Raw genomic sequence first — 20,595 nt, 5'->3', positions numbered from 1 at the left:
AGGAATAAAACACACAAAGGGAGCCAAGGAAAGCAGCCTGAAAACTCAGTCTTTGCACAACGATTTCCTTGGTTTCCTTTCCCACGCACGCACAGCATAGCAATAAGATTTCGAGATCTTCACGGTGCTCGCAGGTAGCAGGTCCTCCAGCAAGGACCTTCTCCACACTGCTGCTGCTGCGGCTGCTGCGGGTATAAAAGCCGGTGTAGTCGAGGAATCCAGCATCATTCGAGCAGCATCCTGCAAGCAGTTCAGATCAGCTCAGCACATTTCTACAAATCTTCCAAAACAACCCACAAAAAAAAAACACATTACAAAATGGCACCACAGAGCAACAACAGCACCACATTCGTCTCCAAGACCCAGCACTATTTGAAGGTGAAGAAGCCCCTTTTGGAGCGCCAGCGCCGGGCCCGCATGAACAAGTGTTTGGACACATTGAAGACATTGGTGGCCGAGTTCCAGGGCGACGATGCCATCCTGCGAATGGACAAGGCCGAGATGCTGGAGGCGGCACTCGTCTTCATGCGCAAACAGGTCGTCAAGCAGCAGGCGCCGGTCTCCCCACTTCCCATGGATAGCTTCAAGAATGGCTACATGAACGCCGTCAGCGAGATCTCCCGTGTGATGGCCTGCACTCCTGCCATGAGTGTGGATGTGGGCAAGACTGTGATGACCCATCTGGGCGTCGAGTTCCAGCGCATGCTGCAGGCTGATCAGGTTCAGACTTCGGTTTCAACCTCCACCCCACGCCCACTCAGCCCCGCCTCCTCGGGATACCACAGCGATAACGAGGACTCCCAATCCGCCGCCAGCCCCAAGCCAGCCGAAGAAACCATGTGGCGCCCTTGGTAAATCACCATCACCATCATCATCGACATCGAATCCAGTCTCCCAGCTGAGGAATCTTCTTCAGCATCGACATTGAATCCTGTCTTCCACCAGCAACTTCTGCTGCAACGAATCATGTCTTCCAATTGAATCGTTAACCATGTGATAACAGCTTTACCTAGATCATAAGCACACCTCAAGCTTTATTAGTTTATTAAGGAGTATATTTTAAGAGAACAACACAACAGCTTTAATAGTTATAAAATACAAAACACACAAAAACTAAATACTTTGGTCTATTTATTTACTAAAATTAACCAAAATCATAGGCCAATATTCTAATTGGTTTTGGGGACCTCAGCGTGCACATAACTCATTAATCTAATATGATTTATTTGTCACAAATCTTAAACAAAGAAAAAATATCCAATCAAAAAACTTTTTTTGTATGATGATATAGACGAGGGTTGTAGATTTTGTTTAGATTTTAGATATGGGCTAGATGTTAGTAAAAAAAACTTTGCAGAACATTCAAGTAATTGTAATTCTGAATATATTTATTATATTATTTGACATTGTCCCCGTCAAGTAAAAGTAATCCTATTCTGTGTAGACATAAGATTTTCAGGAATATTGTGCAGTTCTTTTGAAAGATAATTACCCTTGTTGAGCAATTCATTAGAATAATTCCACAGTTTTTGTGTAAAAGACACACATTAGGCAGTACCTCACCCACCCGATGATCGATCTAAACAAGATCCGTGCTTGACAACCCAGATGCGACCTCCTCGACGAAGAGTTGAACTCCCCCGGGTCCAAGTAGGAGGTCCTGTGGCCATAAACCCAGTCAAACCCCTGGCCAAGCGACGCCCCCGAGGACCGGAGACAAAAAAGACACAGACCTGTCTGCGCCTCGATCAACAGCTTAACACTGTGGTGTTGCACGTGTTGCAAAGTGTTGTCGAATCTGCATACCCCTCGAACCCCTGGACAGGGCTCACATATCGTTTTGGGACTTTTTTTTCTCGTTTTTGTCAGCCAGGGGAGGTTCCGGGCCCATCGAGTTAAACCGTCAATTACGACCGCTTTTGTGCCCTGCACGTGCGTGCTGAGTGATGGGCGGGGATCGAGGAACGGGACTCATTGAGCCTTGCATCGATGATATCCTAAACCAACAATGACAATGGCCACGGCATTCCTGGAACTCGCCTCCCGCATATGCGACACACCATCGCACATACTAATTTGTAAACTAAAAAATAAAATCCAAAAATAAGAAGACATGTCTCGCTGTCTCGTGTCAAGTGCAATGTCTTTGTGTAACTCGATGATCCAAAGGACCCCACATGTGTGGTGCATCACCACACTGATTATTGTCTGTGTTATTTTATCATTACAAAACCAAAGAAACCGCCACGTAGGTCCACCAGCTCATATTCATATTTTAGGATCACAGTTAGCATTCTAATGAAGACTTGGGTATATCTTTTTTGTTGGAAATAAAAGATTTACTCAACGAAACTTAATATGAAAATACACACTTTAAATTACCAGAATAAAGTAGAGTAATCGTTTTAAATTTATAAGACAAGAATCTATCAAATATAACTATATATTGATAATATATAATATGTTGTTCGATTTCAAGCTATCTTTTTCGAGGTCATCGAGTATTCGTATTATCTCAGTTCCTTAGAACCTATCCATTTATCGATTACTTGTTATTGTTATGCTTACGGTTGTGCACATGGCTCCGACTAAATCCCTATAGCTCATCTAGCCCGTCTGTCCAACTCAAGTGCAGAGATCATCTTTCGTTCTACGGAATTTTTCGCACGCCTCGTTTGATGTTCACGCTGCTGACCACGGAAAATGTAAACGGAAATACCGTAACAGATTCGGGCAGTTAGCACATCCTCGGCGGTCGGCGTGGGTGTGGAAGGTCCTGTCCGGTGTAACTGGACCTGTGGAAACCGTTGGAGGAGGGAAGGCCTCAATGATCGGTGGGCTTTTCCCGCCGACAATCGAACGCACATGTGTGAAATTTTCACGTTCGCAAGTTGATCACGTTGCCGCACTATGGGTAGTTATGGTAGATACATGGGTTTTGGATGGATAGTTAGGTGGATGGATAGGTGGTTCGACGAGGGACGTGACGGGGCCACAGTTTCGATCGTAACACCCTGCTGTGAGCGAAACGAGGTCGTCACGTGTACAAACACGATCATTCCCACCCCCCTTTGAACACTTGGTAGGGAGACAATGGACAGCCAGGGTCAGGTTGATTTTATTTTTATTTTATTTTTTTTTCCTCTTTCTCCGCTTTTGTGTGCGTCGGGCTAATCCACAGTTTTGGAACCTTAAATGATCGAGCTGAGATAAGAAATCAGTGCACGTGTTCGGCCAAAGATTTCCCTGGAAGATAGAAAAGTGATGGAGAAAAAGAAGGCACCACAGTAGTCACCGAAAACCCAGAAAAAAACCACTGCAGGGGCAGCAAAAATTTAAGACCCCCAGCGGGGCTTTGGTTTCCCATCCAAATGGTTAACTATTTTTATTTGTTTTGCCCCTGCACGTGGGCACACAATAAAGTGCAGAAAAAAAAACAAGGAACACAAAAAACAACCATCAGAAGGAAAACTGGGGGCAATGAGTCAACCGAAAAACTAAAGGACCAAAACACAATTAGATCGACACAATCCGTGCATAATAAGGCCGAATAATGCGGTAGCATGAGTCAACCAAAAACGATACGACGAACTGGGAGAATCGCCCAGGGCCATAAAGGTCAGTTTCCTGGAAGTAATTCAATAATTTGGGACTGTTGATGCAGCAAAGGATATTCAAAAGATTGAAGGCAACTCTTGTTGTGATAAAACACAGGGGATTTTATAGAAATATTCTGCCCCAATATCAAAGATACTTTGTTGCTACAAACAGAGGAGGGACTTTATTGGAATGGCTTTAGCTCTTAATCCCGAAAATTGGTCCAGTTCTATGTCAGCATATTGTCTTTTGAGATGATGACGACTATAATGATGACTATTTCAGGACCAGGGCAAAATGAAGCTGTACAAACTTGGAATTGAGACTTGAGCGTTGAATTGTTGAGATGAATTCAAAAATTGTAATATCTTATTTAAGTTATTTTATTATATAAACATATAAAAGAAATATCTTTAGAAAAGAAAATAATTTAACTTAAAATATTAACATAACTTGAGTTGACCTCAAATTATAACAATTACATTGCTACGAATTTTCTTTGAAAGAAAAGGATCCAATAGTATCCACCAATAAAACCAATTATCCCATCCTTTGACCTGCTCATCGATCCATTATAACAACCATCGCAGCCAACAAAGCCAACCATATAATCATCATCACCTCCACAGCAGTTCAATAGATCTGAGATCCAGGACGATCTGTTAACGCCAGCCTACAACTTCTCACCGAGGAGTCCTGCTTAATTTGTCCCAACTCACACCGGGTTCCAAATATTTATGGTTAAGTCAGAGGACAATCCATTAAGTACGCCAAAGATATCCAGAGGGAGCCGAGACACAAAAAGCCGAAAGAAATCCTGGGAAACCTTGGCTTCAGCGCCTCACGCGCCATCAACGATCCGCAAATAAAAAAAGAAGAAGGAGCCGCACAAAAAAAGATCAGGCGCTCGCTGTGCGTGTGCTCCTCCAACGATGTCCTCGTGGTCCTGCTCCTCCTTCCCTCTTACATATTTTTTTACCCATCATAATACGAATCGGTCCCCTGCTAATTGTGTGCCATCAGCAACAGAAATTAAAAGCAACTCCTTCGTCGACGATCCTTGTCCTCCAGCTCCTTCGCCATCTCGCTCCTTCGGGCAACGCCTCGCCTCCACATACAATTTGATAAATTTCAAATTACAGCGCATTAAATGCTCGCAGTTAAGGATTCCTGGTCCCTCGTCTGGGATCTGTGTGCCCCCTACTCCTTCAAATTCTACGGATTGTTTGCCTATTGAGCTATTTTATCTTCTGGTTTCGGGCATTAATTGTTCGCCTCCGTTCGAGCGTTGAAAATTGAAAATATTCTCCCACGTTCTCGAGCTGCACACGTGTTCGAGAAATGGAAAAGGGATTTCCCCCGCCCCCTGGCTCCATCATCGTCCGTCCCGCTCGCACTGCCTACATAATGAGATAAGTGCACATAAAAACCAAAAGTGATCGGCAGAAAAAGGGAAAAAAACGAATCTCCTTTTCAAAAAGGATCCTTTCGAACTGAGACTGTGGGAACTGGTAGAAAGTCTCGTTTCTCACGATCCTGCAGCAGGATAAAATTGCCCGCACCTTCAACAGGTGCGAGCGGAGCGGCACTACATGCCGTCACACTCCGACGCACGCAGGTTAATGCCGATGCAGTCCCTTTTCGAAAAACACACCTGCCGTTTTTGTTGTTGCCTCGCCATGTATCCGCACTGTGTATAGGATTTTTCGGGACACGTATCCTTGTAGTTTCCCACACTCGGTGTTTTGTGACCTGCTCGGCTTCGGGTTTCTCCACGTCCTGGCGAGTATAAAAGGACCCTGGATCGGAGGATCAGGCATCATTCGAGCTCAACGCTTCGTACAGTACACATCTCAGCTACACAGCAGCTAAACACAAAATTCCAAAACACATCATCATGTGCCAGAACAAGATCAACACCAACAACACCATGACCATCAAGTCGAACAAGAAGCTGTCCTACAGCGTGAAGAAACTGCTGCAGAAGATCTTCAAGCAGCAGCAGCGCGTCGAGGAGGAGCAGAACCTCAAGAACGCCCTCAAGGCCAACTCTTTGGAGTCTCTGGAATCCATGGAGAACAGCCGCAACGCCGATCTGGAGTCCGCCTCCATCTGCGCCTCTCTGGAGTCCTGCGAGAACGAGGCCAACGAGCGTCTCTCCCAGTCCTGCGAAATTGAGGACTACGACTTCGAGCAACTGCCCACCGTGCCCGTTCACTTCGTCCGCACCGCCCACGGCACCTTCTTCTGGACCGCCGTCTCCGATCTGCCAGCCGACAACGACCTCGTCGAGCCCCTCTACTGCAGCACCTCCAACGCCATCGCCATCCCCCAGGATCGTTGGGTTCAGGCCTAAGAAATATCAGCGTCCTGCAACCTGCATCCATCATACCGCAACTATGTCTTCCATTGGATCTCCAGCTTTAATCAACGTCTTCCGTTAATTTTTGACACCACTCCACAAAAATTAACACGCAAGCCGATCAACTCAACTGAAGAGCTTTACAAAAATTGTGATACATTTTACTTAACAAACACAAAAAATCAAAATATATATACAATTTAAATGAAATCAAGCACTGCTTTTTTCTTTTTAATCATTGATAAATCTTATGAAATGGGGCTTCTCTTAAATCACACATTTGGAAATTGGTCATCTTTACCAAAAATTGTGTTACATTTCACCCAAAAAAATAATTGAATAGGAATCTAAATTCTTTGTTTTCCCCCCTATTGTTCCAACAATTTTCCGTTTACAAATCAACACAGAAAATAAATAGGGAACGAAGTCCTTTCTTAATTGGCATGACTCATTTGAAAAACGAGCGGACCCTAATCCGATTCGATCCTGAACCTTTTTTGGTCTTATTGTTGATCAATTTACCTGCCAGCAGGTAGTGCATATAGACGGGGGTTGTTTGGCCTGTTGATTTGGACCACAATGCCAACCAGTTATCGGGCAGGTAGAGAGGATCTGTTGATTGCCGATCGGATTGGTGCTAAGAACAGGCTCCAATTAGATGATCTGCTTATGGGAATGAATCAGGGTCGGAGTCGAAAATGTGTTGCATACATTAAAGCTGATGTGGCTTCACGCCAATTAAAGGTTATTTATTGGGGCAGTAAACAACATAAAGTAATTTTATAATAACTTGCAAGCTAGTACCAAGGTATCATGCTTTTAAACACAAGGTATATCTTCATCTGAAATTCTAATCCCCAAAAGAAAAAATGTTCGTTTTCAATTTAAATCATTTATTGTATTTTTGATTATTCTTTCTCAACTAATCATAAATTAACATTTATAAATTATTTAAAGCTTAATATAGGCTAAACAATAAAGAGAGCGCAACGAGCTATTAAACTTAGGGAACTTTTGGAGTAGGAAAATAGCGCACTCGAATATATATATTCACCGATTGATTGATCATCGTACTTTAGTTATATCACAGTTGAAATTAAACAATTAATTTACAAATTACCATTATCGGAACTAAAACTAAAAGTATTTCAAAACCATTCAGAAATCGATTAGACCTCAATTAACTTAGGTTGATATGATTTACTTTGGAAGACAACGGATCTTGTTGCAGAACGGTCAATAGCCATTTTTTTGGGTTGCGATTATAATGTTAGGGATAAGATCCATATTGGGCACGCCCAATTACCAGGGCCTCCAGACGGGCTCAGAGGCGCCGGACTCCTGCGAGCTAACCGACGCCGTCTCGGATAACGCGTTGCCATCGACGGATGTCACATCGATCAGTTCGTCCTTGCTGGTCAGGAAGGAGCTGTAACTAATGGCGGCAGCGGCGGCCGCCGGTCCATATCCTCCAAGCAGCGGGAAGGCTAAGCGGCCCGATGATTGCGGTATTTGCTGCTGCTGCTGGTGTTGTTGCTGTTGCTGCTGCTGTTGCTGGAGCAACTGCGTCTGCAGCTCAATTAGTCGCGTCGATAGGAATTTCATTATCTTGCGGCCAATCTCATCGGTTTGCTGCGTCTGCAGCAGGACCTGGGTAATCTGATCGGCAGCATGCACATAGCCGGAGCGAAAGGACTCCACGTGGGCGGTACTGGTTGAGGTGGGAGGGCTGCCAACACCAGCCACTACTCCCTGCAGCGAAAGACCACCCCGCTGCTTGAGTTTCCTCATGTGATCAACGGTCAACTCCAGGATATCCGCCTTCTCCAGCCGGGTGACGTGCTCGCCCTCTTGCTGCAAGCACTCCACCATCAGATCCTTGAGATCGTCCAGACACTTGTTGATCCTGGCTCGCCGTTTGCGCTCCAGCAGCGGCTTCATCACCTTGCGGTACTGATACGTCTTGGACATCTCCATGACCATGATCGATTGGGTTGTTTTTTGTGTATTTTAAGGATTGTTCTTTTGCATTTAGTCTCTCAACTGCACATTATCACTACTGATTTTGGTTGGTTTCATAGATTGGTTTCTTTTTGACGAGTTTGTTGCGCGTGCGTTGCGCGTTCCACCGATTGCGGTGCGTTCGAGTGGCGGCACTTTTACGAAATGAGTGGCAAACTAGTTCCCAGTCCTACTTTTATATGACAGCCACGCTCTCCCGGCAAGCGGGGATCAGGCTCTCCCGGCCACAAAGCTCCCGCATGATCACTCACACACGCTCCCAGGCACTCGGGCCCAAGATCGAGTTCCACTTCGGCTCTTTTCGGTCGCGGATCGGTAGCGGCGCTCGGCAGCGGCACAAAGAGAGGCTACTGTAGGCCATCGATGATGGGGGTTGGACCGTCTGCAGGGGGTACAGTGGGACCATCACTGTGGAACTGAGTACCTTCTTAATGAGCATCCAAATGTTGCAGATATTGTAAATTTAAATTTAATTATAAGAATGAAAGAATTCATTAAAGCAACGAAAATATAGTTGGTCATACTTATAATGCCTAGATTTTCCAATATCAATAGACTATTTTGTTAAATTAGTCTTTTTTATATTATGATACTGCTATTTTTTTAAAAACTCGCAAAAGTATGCTACAAAAATTGTCTAACCAAAAGGACGATTTAAAAATTTGCTAAATATTAAGATCTGAAAGAAATACATTCTATAAAACATTTTATAAAACTCACAAAATCAATAAAACACATACGAAATTTTAGCTTATACTATTTACTAACTATATGCGGTTAATGGTTGTATATCCTTTGAAACCTCCAAGAAGAATGCAATAAATATAGACGAACTGTCTGCAATTATTTTCGTAAGATCTGCTTATTGGAAGTATTACTATTAGCCCAATATTAGTATTATTAACCGAAACTACTCGACTTCGAACCAGGGTGCATGCAATGGGAGCGAGCGAGAGCGTGCCCCGCCGCAGATACAAATGTATCTGTATCTGCAGCTTTGGTGCTCTGGCGCGCGTCGTCTTCAATTGATTGCATGGCCAGAGGGAAACTGAGCAGTCGGCAGTCGACAGTCGGCTTTCGGATTGGATCTCATTCTCGGCGACTGCGCGTGTCTCTCAGACCGCTCCACCCCGCCCTCCATCCCCCCTCATCCATGTCATACTTATTGTCAATGATGACAGTGCTCGGCTCCCATTCGCTGTCGAAGTCCGCTGCTCCGTACCGCTCACACCAACAATGAGAATGAGACACGAGGGAGCCTACGAGGCAGTAGCCTATGTGATTGTGGGTCCCATGGCTCAGTGGATGGGGATGGGTGTCTCTGTGTGTGTGTGTGTGCGGTGTGCCTACTTTACGAGACCGTGGGAAACAGATTTGTCGTGTGTTTCCCACACGTTGGACGGATGGCTGGATTGTGATGCGATCCGATGGATTGCTGAAATGTTGTTGCTGTTGCTGCTGGTTGATTTCAAGCGGGTTGACTGTCAGCCGCCGATGGGGGGCAGTGGGCGAACTGGTGAGGGATGGCTGGACGGAGGGGCAGCCTTAACTCGCGCAATTATGTCGCATGCTTGGCTGATGATGATGACTGCGACAAATGCACGTGGACAAAATATTGGGTATATTTGGGAGTTTAAAGTAGATTCGAAACCATTTCAATAACAGCAACTAAGCTAATTAACAATAAAAATAGAAAACCCCATTTCAGAAGAATTCGAAATATATATATTTTGATATTTTACCCAAAGCCAAATTCAAATGTAATCAGTTTAATATTCTGTTAACTTTTTTTCAAACATTTCTCACAGTGCACAACCACTACGATGGCTGGGGCTGTGGGTTGACTTTTCGTTCAAGCGTATCGATTAAGTGTAACAGTTTCGCTATCTCGGCGCATTGGGGGTTCCAAAATGAAAGAAATAAAACTGTTTTTGCATAGTCCGATTACCAACCCTTCGGCATTTGTCGCCTTTCGTAATAAACTTTAACATCCGGTTGTCGTTCTAAGATTCGTTTTTCGCCCGTCCTCCGCATATTTTTTTTAATTCGCTGATCTCAGGGCTACTGGTCAGCACTGAGTGTATAAAATGTTGCCGGTTTTTTATGCCCCTTTTTTTCACAGCTGCTGTTGGGCCGACTTTATCACCATCGCAGCAATATGACACTTGTGGTTGGACGCCTCGGAGTTATTTTTTGTGGCCGTGCTTTTTGCCTGGCTAAGCATTTCCCATGATGCTGCAGAATCGCTCTGTTTGTTTGTCTTCTGGCCATGACTTCCGTTAGCCGTTTGGCTTGACTTGGCTTGCCTTTCTGCTGACTGGAGCCATAACAATTAAGACTCTCAAGGCATTTCGATGGTTCGCCTTTCAAGATGCCTCAACTTTCAACTCGGCCGGCACACGTGGCGTATGAGTAATGCGAATATGCAAAATAATCACGCAGACACCGATGGACAGAAATAGAGAGACCGCAAAACCATTTTCGACTAACCTCAATGCACACTAATTGCTTGTCATATATGCCCGTCTGTTTGTCTGCCGATGTATATATAGTTCTGCACAAAACTTGTTGCCATCGCCAGTCGTGTGAACCAAAAGCTTAAAAGCCAAATAGTTGCTGATGGGTAAAGACAGTCTTGACGGGTCATCGAGCAGCGAATTGCCAATGCTCTGGAGAGGGAAATAATAAATTATATTAAACACCCAATAAGATAAACTACTAGTCTGAAAAGTAAACATTTAAAGTAAACATATGCACATAGTATGATAATTTATACTTTGTTATAATAGGAGTTCCATAGCATATCATGGAAGTCATATCTTCCTAAATCTATGTTCATATGTCCCAAAGACCCATATAAGAGAGAGTATGAATCGCCTAACGACTACCAGCGTCCGTCGCTGAAAGGCACAAGCCCAGGCACAAGCTGGCCTCTGTTGGAGCTGCAATCGCAATCGCAGTTGGAGTCGGAGCTGGCTTGGAAGTCGAGCTACGCGAGTCGGAGTCTCAGCCGGTGTCCGTGTTGCTAAGTCAGTCGCTTTCAATTTGGCAAACGTGCAGTTCAAAGCCTAGACGCTGATTGGGGGCAAAAGTGCGCGGGGTAAGTGGCGCGGTAAGGGAAGTGGTGGTGGTGTTTCAGCCAAGATTAATAGCGGCCAAAGGCAACAGAGTCAAGTCGCGTCGAGAGATCTCTGGTGCGCAAGCGTGCGGTGCACACGCGATTGGCACGAGTTTCGGGCACAAAATATATATAAAAGAAAATTAAAACCCGATTCGTAGCTCGTAGCTGAGCTGGCCTAACTAGTTATGGCAGCTAACTCCGATTGTTGTGCAGTGTGGGAACCTGCGATCCGGCAAGGACTTGCTGCCTGAATGAGGTCACGGCCTCATTAGATCCCCCATACCGATGGCCATGCCCATAGCCATGGCATACCCATACATACTTATGCCATCCGATTCCCATCCCGTTTTCCGTTCCCAGTTCGGAGCGTGTGAACCACAACATGTCATAATCCCCTCGTTGCGACTAGTCCCTTTTAAAATGAACTTATCAGCGCCGGGCTCTGCGAGCCTTGATTATAAATGACAACAAACAGGCCAACAAGTAGCAATAACAGCTGCTCAGCCGAAACAAAAATCACATCGAAAGGAAACAGAAATAACAGCGTCAGCAGCAGAAGCAACAACAATAATAGTGCCCCGAAAAAAGCCGAAAACCCAAGTGAAATTCTTATAAGCCCTTTCCCACACTCGAAGACATCGACATCGAACAACGGCGACGCCTGCGCCTTTTGCCTTTGCCTTTGCCCTAACCATTGCCAGTTCCCCAGGACGGAAATGCGCAGCGTCTTAGTCCCACGCTCGCAGAAGGGAACAGGTGCTATTCGAGGCCCCTTCGACGACGGCTCTGTGGCGAGCCCTAACCCCTCCCCCCACCACATCGCCCGAAATCCCGAAGCCTGAAGACCGGACAACAACCCATGTACTACTGGGCTCCGGGCTCTGGGTACCGTGTGAATGTGAAAACAAAGTCAGTCGTGCATAAATGACGAACAGGCGATGCGCGCAGTGGTATCAGGCCAATTACAGGATTATGGATAATTAATATATATACACTACGGTACTACCAAAAAATAAATACATGTGATGTAAATATAAAACTTGCAATAAGACTTATAATGTTTTCATTCTAACATGTATTTTTTCGTAAATTAAATATCATTAAATATCCTTTAGCAGGATATAAATTAACGTTCTATTTATATTTGATACCAATTTTCCAGCTCCCCTGAACCACTGTGCGGAAACGTGGTCTTCATCTACCTGCAGCCAAAACTCATCAAGCGGCCCTTGTCGATTGTACGTGCATGGGAAAAGTACACACACAGAAGACTGGAGCTTGTGGATTCCTGTTGGAATTTATTTGGGAAATACGCGCACATAAAAAGGCCTTAACTCCTCCCCCGCCTCCTCAAGCGGGCTCACCTCTCACCCCGGCCTGGCTGTGGTTCAGTGTTCTGTGTGTGAGAGTGCACTCAAATTTCGTACGGTGCTTGGGTTATAGCCGCTCGTGAGATCAGCCGGCGTACGATTTCACTCTTGACTGGCCATCGGCAGCGCAGCAACTTCGCCTCATATATAAATATGAGCGACGCCGGCGCAGCAGCATCAGTAAACGACCAGCTCTTGCGAGGTGCGCACACGCAACGCTCGCTGTCCACGAAACAACATTACAGCAAGAATCAAGTAAAAGCTCCGCAAAGCACCGCAGCAACATGTATCTGGATACGAAAAACCTGACAACCAGCAGCACTTCAACGCTGACAGCGGGCACAGCATCGAACTCAAAGTCAACACGGCGCATGCGCAACGTGTGGAAGCCGCTGAGTCGCCTGCTGAAAGTGGGTGGCAAGGGTCGCACCGCACAGGCGACCTTGGCCCATCCCAACAACGTGGATCTCAACAATACACAGCAGCAGCAACAGCAGCTGGAGTTGCTCATTGAAGATGACACCAAGTCAACGCCAGAGGATTCTATCCACAAGTACGGTCTGGAGCTGAGGCAATTGCCCGAGGAGGAGCAAGAGTCCCTCACCCAGCCGCCCAACACACCCACATTGATTAGCAGCGTGCATGTGGACAAGGTCAGCGCCCAGAGCTGCGGCAACTGCCAGCACGGACGCAACTGCCAGCACCGACATCACAGCAGCAACATCAACAGCAGCAGCAGCAACATGAACAGCAGCAGTGCAACACAGTTGCCCAGTAATCTCTGGGATCTGCAGTTGCCCCTCCAGTACATCAGCACGGACAATGGCACCTTCTTCTGGGCCAACACTCAGGATCGAGTGGACGATGATCTCCTGCACGCCTTGCTCTGCCAGAGCTTCAGTCAGCTGCCCGGAACGCTATGCTAGTTGTACTCCACCCACAATCACCTCATCCCATCACTGAATAGATCTCATTCTCATGGGGGTCGTACCCCCCTAATTATTGTAATTTCATTTATTTATATCCCTGCGCAATATTTACGTTGTTAATGTGATACTAATTTGCATGTAAAATATAACATAAACAATCATTTTGTACAATACAGATGAAAAGAACAAGAAAAGGATATGTTTTATTATTGATTGGGCTTGCGAGGAGCAAGGAGCCTGATAATAAAAACCAGTGTGTTTTAGGGTTTTATGGTTATTAGGGCTCTGAGTAGGATTCGTTGTTAATGCAATTAACAGCCTGGAACTTCGTTTGGTTTATCATCACCTTGAGAAGCAATTCAAACTATATTGATCCATCATCTTGAGGTAGCAGACATAAAAAATTGATAATGGCACCTATTCTGCTTTATCATTCTTGGGGATCGGAAAGGAGAACCCGATCTCTCGAAGTACTGGCATAACGGAAGAACGAAGATCAGAGCAAAGGATAACGGAAGCAGTGTTATGAGTGGAACCTAATGAGCCCTGACAGATGAGCGGGCTGCCCAGACGGGTTGGTAAACCGATCAAAGGAGATGAAAGGAGTGGTAGATGTGCAAACTGGTATCATCTTGCGGTGACTGTCACATCGATGCTCCCAGACTATATGTAAGAGAATTAAGGTTGATTGCAGACAATATCCTGTGTTAATGTCCCCAGTTAGGCACTTTAGTCAATGGGACCTGTAAGATTAATCTATTCAGTGGAAGGAGGATTTTTTTTCGTGGCTATATCTCAATAAAAAATCATCGATAAAAGTTGGTGCATACTATGGAGCTAACCACGATTGGGCAATAATAACAAAAAGCTATCAGGGGAACTGATAAGCTTGCCCCATTTAGGGAAGTTGGATCCAATATTTATCAGCTGAACCACAAGACACGTTGCAAAAACGGATATAAAACAGTTTTGGGGCAGGAAACTTGAAGCCACAAGCGCGAAATTTGAGGTAAAGCTATAGCACAATGTTTTAGGAAACAAGAAAATTGCGATAAACGAAAGATAAACAGTTATAAGATCCACAAAGAATAAATAGCTATGCTGAACAAATGGAATAATTTGTCTGCAACTATTTTTGAAATTTCTAAACATTTTCCTAATTAAAAATTTGCAATGCTGACCATATCGAATTGTAGCAACTGAAATCCTTTTCACTTTCTTCACCCCAATTAACAAGTCGTTTACGCATGTCTCATAAATTCGTAGGGTTGTATTTTCGTCGAAGACAAAAGGATGACTTTGACGAACAAAAGATGGTCCTCCTCATTGTTCTGTCTTTACGACCGATCCCGTCTAGCATTTCTCTTCGCGCAAAAGACGGAAGAGCTCAGCGGGTTGGGCGCCGGAGACCTGCAGGGCGCAGTTAAAGTTCTCCAGCAGGCAGGAGTTGGCCAACTCGGCACGATACTTTCCATTGGTAATGCACACCGGCTGGTAGATCATAGAGCAGGGCTTGAAGCATTCCTTGACCTCCAGCTTGAAGTTGCCCAACTTCTCGTGCAGATTCTCGACGAACTCGGAGCTGCACCAGGCGGCATCGGTGGCAGCATAGGCTATGGAATCATATAGATTTTAGAGATAGGAACCTTTACTATTTCATTTATAGTTTACTCACCCTGCACGCTGTTCCTTTCGCGGCGACAGTTGTGGGACAATAGGTTGCAGGTGCTGGCGAACTCCTTGAAGTTCTGGCCATCAGTTCCGCATACTGGCTTGTAGATACTGGGGCAAAAAGTTGGACAGGCGGTATCGTTTGTGGACACTGTATTTCCGTATACACATGCCACCAATCCAAGGCAGCAAAGGGTCAAAGTTTGGCTCATCATTTTGAAGATGTTTTTTACTTTCGTTTTTGGATTTTTACCGACGAATGCGTTCTCTCTGTAGAAGCTATTGATTTCAATTGGTATGACTGTCTGAAGTTTCATTGATTTTTATATATTTTTATGACTCTCTCTAGCTACTAGTAGATAGTATATCAGTTATAGAGTGCTGATAAGAGCGGCTTCTTATCAGCAGACCAAAACAAAAACTCGTTTATACGGTCTACGAAGTTCTACAATGTACTGGCACTGTTTCGATGAGTAACTGGGTTTATACCCTTAGAGAGGGTATACTTATTATGATTACATGTTTGTTAGATTTTTGCTTATATGTGAGAACGGAATGCATTTCTGTTGGAGCATAGGGATCTTTTACACTTATAATTTAAAGTTAGCTGGTATGTTCTGCAAGAAGGATCTCCTCCTGCTGTTTGATCATCCGATGGAGCCCATTCCGTTTGAGCGGACTTTCCGCAATCTGGATAACAAAAGTGGACCTCCAAACTCTCTGGAGGAGTGGGAGAACTTTTTCTGCGGCTGCGGCTGGCCCAACCATATGTCGATTTCGAAGGGTCGTCCTGAGGGCATGTCCTTTGAGTTGTTCGTCATGGTTTCCAACTATGCTACGATGCTAGATACAAAAGTTTAGTTTTTATCTAAGTAAGGGTATCTAAACGTGGGCTCTGCTGTCTGAGAGAAATCTATTTTCATAACAGCATCATCAATATTCTCGTTACTATCTTGTTTATTACAGATATCGACGATTCTGTCTGAAAATATTGATAATATCGGGGAAGAAATTTGTCTATGTTGCTCTTATTGCTATGCGTGTGATATCATTGTTTACAGAGATGCTCAAGTTGAGGTAATGTTTTTCTTTCGCCTAGATGACTTATGTTTTTTAGGAACTGCGTGGTGCTTTTTTCATCATTCTATCGGATGTTTTGATTGTTCACATTGTGGGGTTTTGATTATGTTATCTCAACGTTCTAAAAATTTCATTTCAAACATTAAATAATTATTTTCCGCTCATTATAAAATAGCTATCAAGACCCAAGTCCCAAAAAAATCCCCCATTCCCTTCACTTCCAATAGTTGTGACAAATGATCTTGTTTCTTTCCACACATTTCGGTCTAATTCGGTTACAACATTCTGACCGCCCACATGGTTGCACAGTTCATCGAAACTGGCGATCTCCATGGGGCATAATGGTAATTGAGGCCTCTCGTCGCGCCGCACAGAAGACGAGATGGGAAGGGGGGAATCCCAATCCCCGGTGGTGGCCAAGGGAGCGTGGTGGCCGGGCCTAATCACCGTTTAATGGTGTTCACACACTTGTTGCTGACGGCGCCCTCCATAGACCTGGCCAAAACCAACAGGCCTGGCCAATCAATGACCGCTAAGCGAATGCTCGTCACGCACGCGAAGGCCGCTCCGCTGGTCATCGAGAATTGGGTACACACGCGTCCATTAAACCCATCGCCGAAGACTACGAGCCACAACCCATTCCCATTCCCATTCTCACTCCCATTTACAATCCCAGATCCGAAGCCAAACATAAAGAAGCACGGCCAAGTCAGCTCGGCACAGGATCAGGTTGACTCGGTGCACAGGTATGCAAATGAGCCACGGCCCATCTAGATAGCCATCGGCGTTTCGTCCCCCGGACTCATCGCTATCATCGCCCATCGGCATGAACAGTGTCATCAGCATTATCAACGGCATTCCATGATGGGTTCTTTCTTCCAATTTTCAATTCTTTCGTGCAGACAAGCCTCGCTTTGCATACGAAATTAATTATGTGTTGTCAAAGGCAATTTAACAAAAACTTATATTGCTACTTAATTTACGTCACGGCGCTACCAGAAATTCCTCACATTTGAATGGGCATTCGTGTTTTAGCATCAATATAAGTAATAAGTATTTAAGATTTTTACAAATACCATATTATAAAAATTTAATTATGAAATATGTTTAAATGATTAGAATGTACTATTTAATTAAATTTATGAAAACGTGTATATCCTTGCAACTTTATCAAAGTATCAAAGTATTTATCATAGTATCAAAGCTACATACAGCTGGAAGGATTAAATTCCAGTTTAGGAAGGGTATTTAAAGTCTCGGATACTTTCGATTTGTTCCCGATCTTTCTGGTTATTCATGTTGGTCTCTTATTTGATTTTATCCAACTCCTTCGCTTGCTCCTCCCGTGCTGTCGACATCAATTTGCATTTTTAGTGTAGGAGAAATGCGTTTGAGATTGATAGAGCAGGACGGACAGAGTGTGTGAAAGAGTGGGCATCGTGTGAGGGACCTGCGTCGGATTGTGGATTCCCTAGCCAAACCGATTATCTTTTGCGGCAACTGTTTTTATGCCCAATTTCAACGTCCGCCTCGAGACGCCTTGGCATGTGATTCGATGTCTTGAGGTGTTGACGTCTACATGTTGCATTTTAATTGTGGTTTTTGGTGTTTGCCTCTCGGTTCTGGGATCTTTCACCGGGTTCTTGGGGTTTTCCCCGCCTGCCGGCCTTTCTCCACTCCCTCGCCGACTCATAAATAAGTTGTACGACAAGCGACAACCAACCAGCCCGTTCGCCAGGAGCTGCCGTGAAGTTATGCGCACGACATCCATATTTGGACGCACACAGGTGGCGATGGTGGCCTTAGCCAAGGTGATAGCCATAACACTTGGCTCTTGGCCAACTTGGCTTGCGGCCATCTCGCCGAAGTGCGAGCACATCACACCTTCTGGCCACAATGGCCACAAGACAAGGCTGGCCACAAGGTTGTCCATTTTGGGACAGAGCTATCCGAGGAATTGACTATCTTGTGGAGCGTGGGCTGGTTTCTTGCAGGATGTTGTGCTGGAGTCGCACTTTTCTTCAATGACCCAGTTAGGGGGGCATTTTAATTGCGAAGAAGTTAATTATAGCATTCCTTCTAAGATTCTGAAAGATCTGGAATTGGATAGAGATTCCTGGACAGCTTGTCCCGATCAAATAACCTACCCTACGCTTAAAGAAAAACATAATAAACAAATTTCAATAAAATTACTTAGAATACTGGTAATGATACTCATTCATAACAATTTTTACTCATCCCCTTGATTGTTTACTTTTTATTACCCAGCTCATATTAGTAAACAATAAACAGATACAGCCAACACCCATTGTCTATTTAATAATCAACTCTTACTGAGTAAACTACCCCGAATTCATAAGCAAGTAATTCGAGTGTTTTCTCTTGTTTTATCATTCTCTGGAAATAACTCGAAGTATCTCTGCCAGCAGTGGTTCTTATCTGGCACGTTGACTTCGGTAACAATATTTATGCTAGGACAACAAGCGATTCATTCATGTGGAATGCCAAGCGAATCATAACAATCTCAGTGAAGATAAATAAAGTGTTTCCTTCCTTGTGGGGTGTAACCCAAAACCCCAGCCCAATTATAAGATGAATGAATTTGATTTTGATATTTCTTGTTTTGTATTTTGTACGTGTGTTTTAAAGCTCTTTTTGTTCTATCACAATATCTTAATAACTAATGGAAGCGCTGGATCGCCGAGATTGTTGGGGAGTTAAAGCCGCTGGTGCTATCACAATGTTTGTAGAGTTCTTAAAGCTTGAAGATCGAAGGGTGAGGCAGTGGGTTCTTAAGCCTGAGCCCAACGATCCTGGAACTGCATGGAGTAGCACATGGCGGGCTCAACGCTGGCGACTGGCTGAAGGTTGGTGGTCCAGAAGAAGGTGCCGGCGGTGGTGCGAGCGAAGCGAACTGGGACATAGACGTCCTCCTCCTCCTCGTTCTCCTGCTCCTCGACAATCTCGAACTCCTGAGAGTGGGCCAATTGGGCCAGCTTCTCGTTGGCGGCGTTCTCATCGATCTCGGCGTAGTAGGCCTCCTCAACCTGGGCGTTGCGCAGATTGTCGACGGATTCTAGCGATTCCAGAGAGCCCTGAGGCTTCTGCTGCTGCTTCTGTTGCTTCTTGAAGAGCGTCTTCAGGACCTGCTTGATGCTGTAGCTGGTCTTCATCTTGTTGTTGGTGGTGGCGACGACAACGACTTGTTGGCACATTTTTGGTTGAAGTTATGTGGGTAGTTTTGTTTAGAGTGCGTGTTGCTTGAAAGGCTGACGATGTCAGAATGATTTCCCAACCGGCAAACGGACGGCTTTTATAGACGGCCCGGCTCGAAGTGCATTTCCTGTGCGCTCGAGCGACAGAGAGGGCGAGAACGGACCCCTGCCAGCGACACGCACCGCAGACAGGGAGGGGAATACAAACAGAGACAGAAACGGAGTACGCAGGCCCTCGCCCTCAAAGAGCCGAGATAATCGGGGCGGAGAACCTGAAATACGACGCTCTCCAGGAGTCGGGGGAAGTTCCAGGAGCAGGTAAAGACGAGACGGGATGAGGCGAGAGAAGAGTGCATCGGCAAAGGAAACAAACCCCTACAAAAACTGCAACTGTCCGACGAGTGTGGGAAACAATTTTTCGCTGGCCTCAAAATTTTCGGAAACGTATTCAAGTGCTGCGTGAAATCCCCAGAGGACATGAAAAAAATCACCAACACACTGGCAATCCAGGACACACCGATACGGGGCAGGTGTTCCTTGGTAAAATTTCTCACGACACCGAAGGAAGCCCAGGATCAACAAGGGGATCACATCATGGAAAAGGAGTTGCAAATTGTATTCCTAATGGGCAATCAACATAAAGGCAGGGATAGGGGACCGTTTCTGAGTTTCGAATCCCCAGGACCATTCCCACGCATTCCCACACATTGCTTCGTCCTGGCTCTGGTTTCGTGCATATGAAAGGGCATAAGGGATCTTGGGGTTGGATCTTCTATTTGTATAGGCATCTCGAATCACTTGTTATGGTGTTTTGATTTCCAACTTTCCCACAGGGCTCGATGAATCCATTTACCACTATTCACTAGCACCACCGAAACCACCACCAATAAAATACGGACTTGCCACTTGTCTTCAATTTGGAAACACTCCCCAGGGGTGAGCTGGGAATCTTATAGATATTTTAATTAATTCCCTTTCTTGCGGCCCAAGTGTGCTGAACGTGTGGAGCGATAGGGAGGGTTTCTTCAATATTGTTTCAAGGGAGAGGGATTACCCGATAAGGCGCAGGGAGAAAGTGTGTGCAAAGCGAGCTGAGGGCGAGATACGAACGCGTACTTAGAGATACGTTTTAATGACTTGTTGTTTGGTTAGGGGATCCTGTTTAATGGTTCGCTTTTTATCAGTGCCACTAATGGATCGCACAGATTGCACCCCCTGCCAGGAATAG

General features: G+C 45.1%; 6 protein-coding genes across 6 annotated transcripts; 3 read left to right on the top strand and 3 right to left on the bottom strand.

Moving 5' to 3' along the window:
- The first annotated feature begins 229 nt into the window (after positions 1 to 229).
- On the top strand, positions 230 to 1,108 carry LOC117143320 (enhancer of split m5 protein). The gene has a single exon (XM_033307965.1). It carries the CDS (start codon positions 319 to 321, stop codon positions 853 to 855), a length of 537 nt encoding a protein of 178 aa, XP_033163856.1. The 5' UTR covers positions 230 to 318; the 3' UTR covers positions 856 to 1,108.
- A 4,329-nt stretch (positions 1,109 to 5,437) lies between these two features.
- On the top strand, positions 5,438 to 6,173 carry LOC117143286 (enhancer of split m4 protein). The gene has a single exon (XM_033307867.1). It carries the CDS (start codon positions 5,495 to 5,497, stop codon positions 5,951 to 5,953), a length of 459 nt encoding a protein of 152 aa, XP_033163758.1. The 5' UTR covers positions 5,438 to 5,494; the 3' UTR covers positions 5,954 to 6,173.
- Positions 6,174 to 6,856: 683 nt separating this feature from the next.
- LOC117145173 (enhancer of split m3 protein) lies at positions 6,857 to 8,140 on the bottom strand. The gene has a single exon (XM_033310722.1). It carries the CDS (start codon positions 7,940 to 7,942, stop codon positions 7,262 to 7,264), a length of 681 nt encoding a protein of 226 aa, XP_033166613.1. The 5' UTR covers positions 7,943 to 8,140; the 3' UTR covers positions 6,857 to 7,261.
- Positions 8,141 to 12,640: 4,500 nt separating this feature from the next.
- LOC117145024 (enhancer of split M2 protein) lies at positions 12,641 to 13,595 on the top strand. Its single transcript, XM_033310525.1, has one exon. The coding sequence runs from the start codon at positions 12,757 to 12,759 to the stop codon at positions 13,396 to 13,398; it is 642 nt and encodes a 213-aa protein (XP_033166416.1). The 5' UTR covers positions 12,641 to 12,756; the 3' UTR covers positions 13,399 to 13,595.
- A 1,052-nt stretch (positions 13,596 to 14,647) lies between these two features.
- LOC117144039 (enhancer of split M1 protein) lies at positions 14,648 to 15,354 on the bottom strand. Its single transcript, XM_033309007.1, has 2 exons — positions 15,077 to 15,354; positions 14,648 to 15,014 (listed from the first exon to the last, which is right to left on the bottom strand). Exons 1-2 carry the CDS (start codon positions 15,285 to 15,287, stop codon positions 14,755 to 14,757), a joined length of 471 nt encoding a protein of 156 aa, XP_033164898.1. The 5' UTR covers positions 15,288 to 15,354; the 3' UTR covers positions 14,648 to 14,754.
- Positions 15,355 to 18,753: 3,399 nt separating this feature from the next.
- Positions 18,754 to 19,445, bottom strand: LOC117144397 (enhancer of split malpha protein). The gene has a single exon (XM_033309533.1). The coding sequence runs from the start codon at positions 19,365 to 19,367 to the stop codon at positions 18,945 to 18,947; it is 423 nt and encodes a 140-aa protein (XP_033165424.1). The 5' UTR covers positions 19,368 to 19,445; the 3' UTR covers positions 18,754 to 18,944.
- Between the last annotated feature and the right edge of the window lie 1,150 nt (positions 19,446 to 20,595).

Source organism: Drosophila mauritiana, chromosome 3R, assembly GCF_004382145.1.
Source record: "Drosophila mauritiana strain mau12 chromosome 3R, ASM438214v1, whole genome shotgun sequence".
Lineage (NCBI taxonomy): Eukaryota > Metazoa > Arthropoda > Insecta > Diptera > Drosophilidae > Drosophila > Drosophila mauritiana.
Note: the sequence above shows the minus strand (reverse complement) of the source record. Positions and strands in the feature narration are given on the sequence as shown.

Bases quoted from the DNA above. Each gene is read 5' to 3' on its own strand.
- LOC117143286 (XM_033307867.1), top strand. From the start codon at position 5,495: ATGTGCCAGAACAAGATCAACACCAACAACACCATGACCATCAAGTCG.
- LOC117144397 (XM_033309533.1), bottom strand. From the start codon at position 19,367: ATGTGCCAACAAGTCGTTGTCGTCGCCACCACCAACAACAAGATGAAG.
- LOC117145024 (XM_033310525.1), top strand. From the start codon at position 12,757: ATGTATCTGGATACGAAAAACCTGACAACCAGCAGCACTTCAACGCTG.
- LOC117144039 (XM_033309007.1), bottom strand. From the start codon at position 15,287: ATGATGAGCCAAACTTTGACCCTTTGCTGCCTTGGATTGGTGGCATGT. The intron at 15,015-15,076 runs GTGAGTAAACTA...ATGATTCCATAG, and splicing joins CGAAAGGAACAGCGTGCAGG to CCTATGCTGCCACCGATGCC.
- LOC117143320 (XM_033307965.1), top strand. From the start codon at position 319: ATGGCACCACAGAGCAACAACAGCACCACATTCGTCTCCAAGACCCAG.
- LOC117145173 (XM_033310722.1), bottom strand. From the start codon at position 7,942: ATGGTCATGGAGATGTCCAAGACGTATCAGTACCGCAAGGTGATGAAG.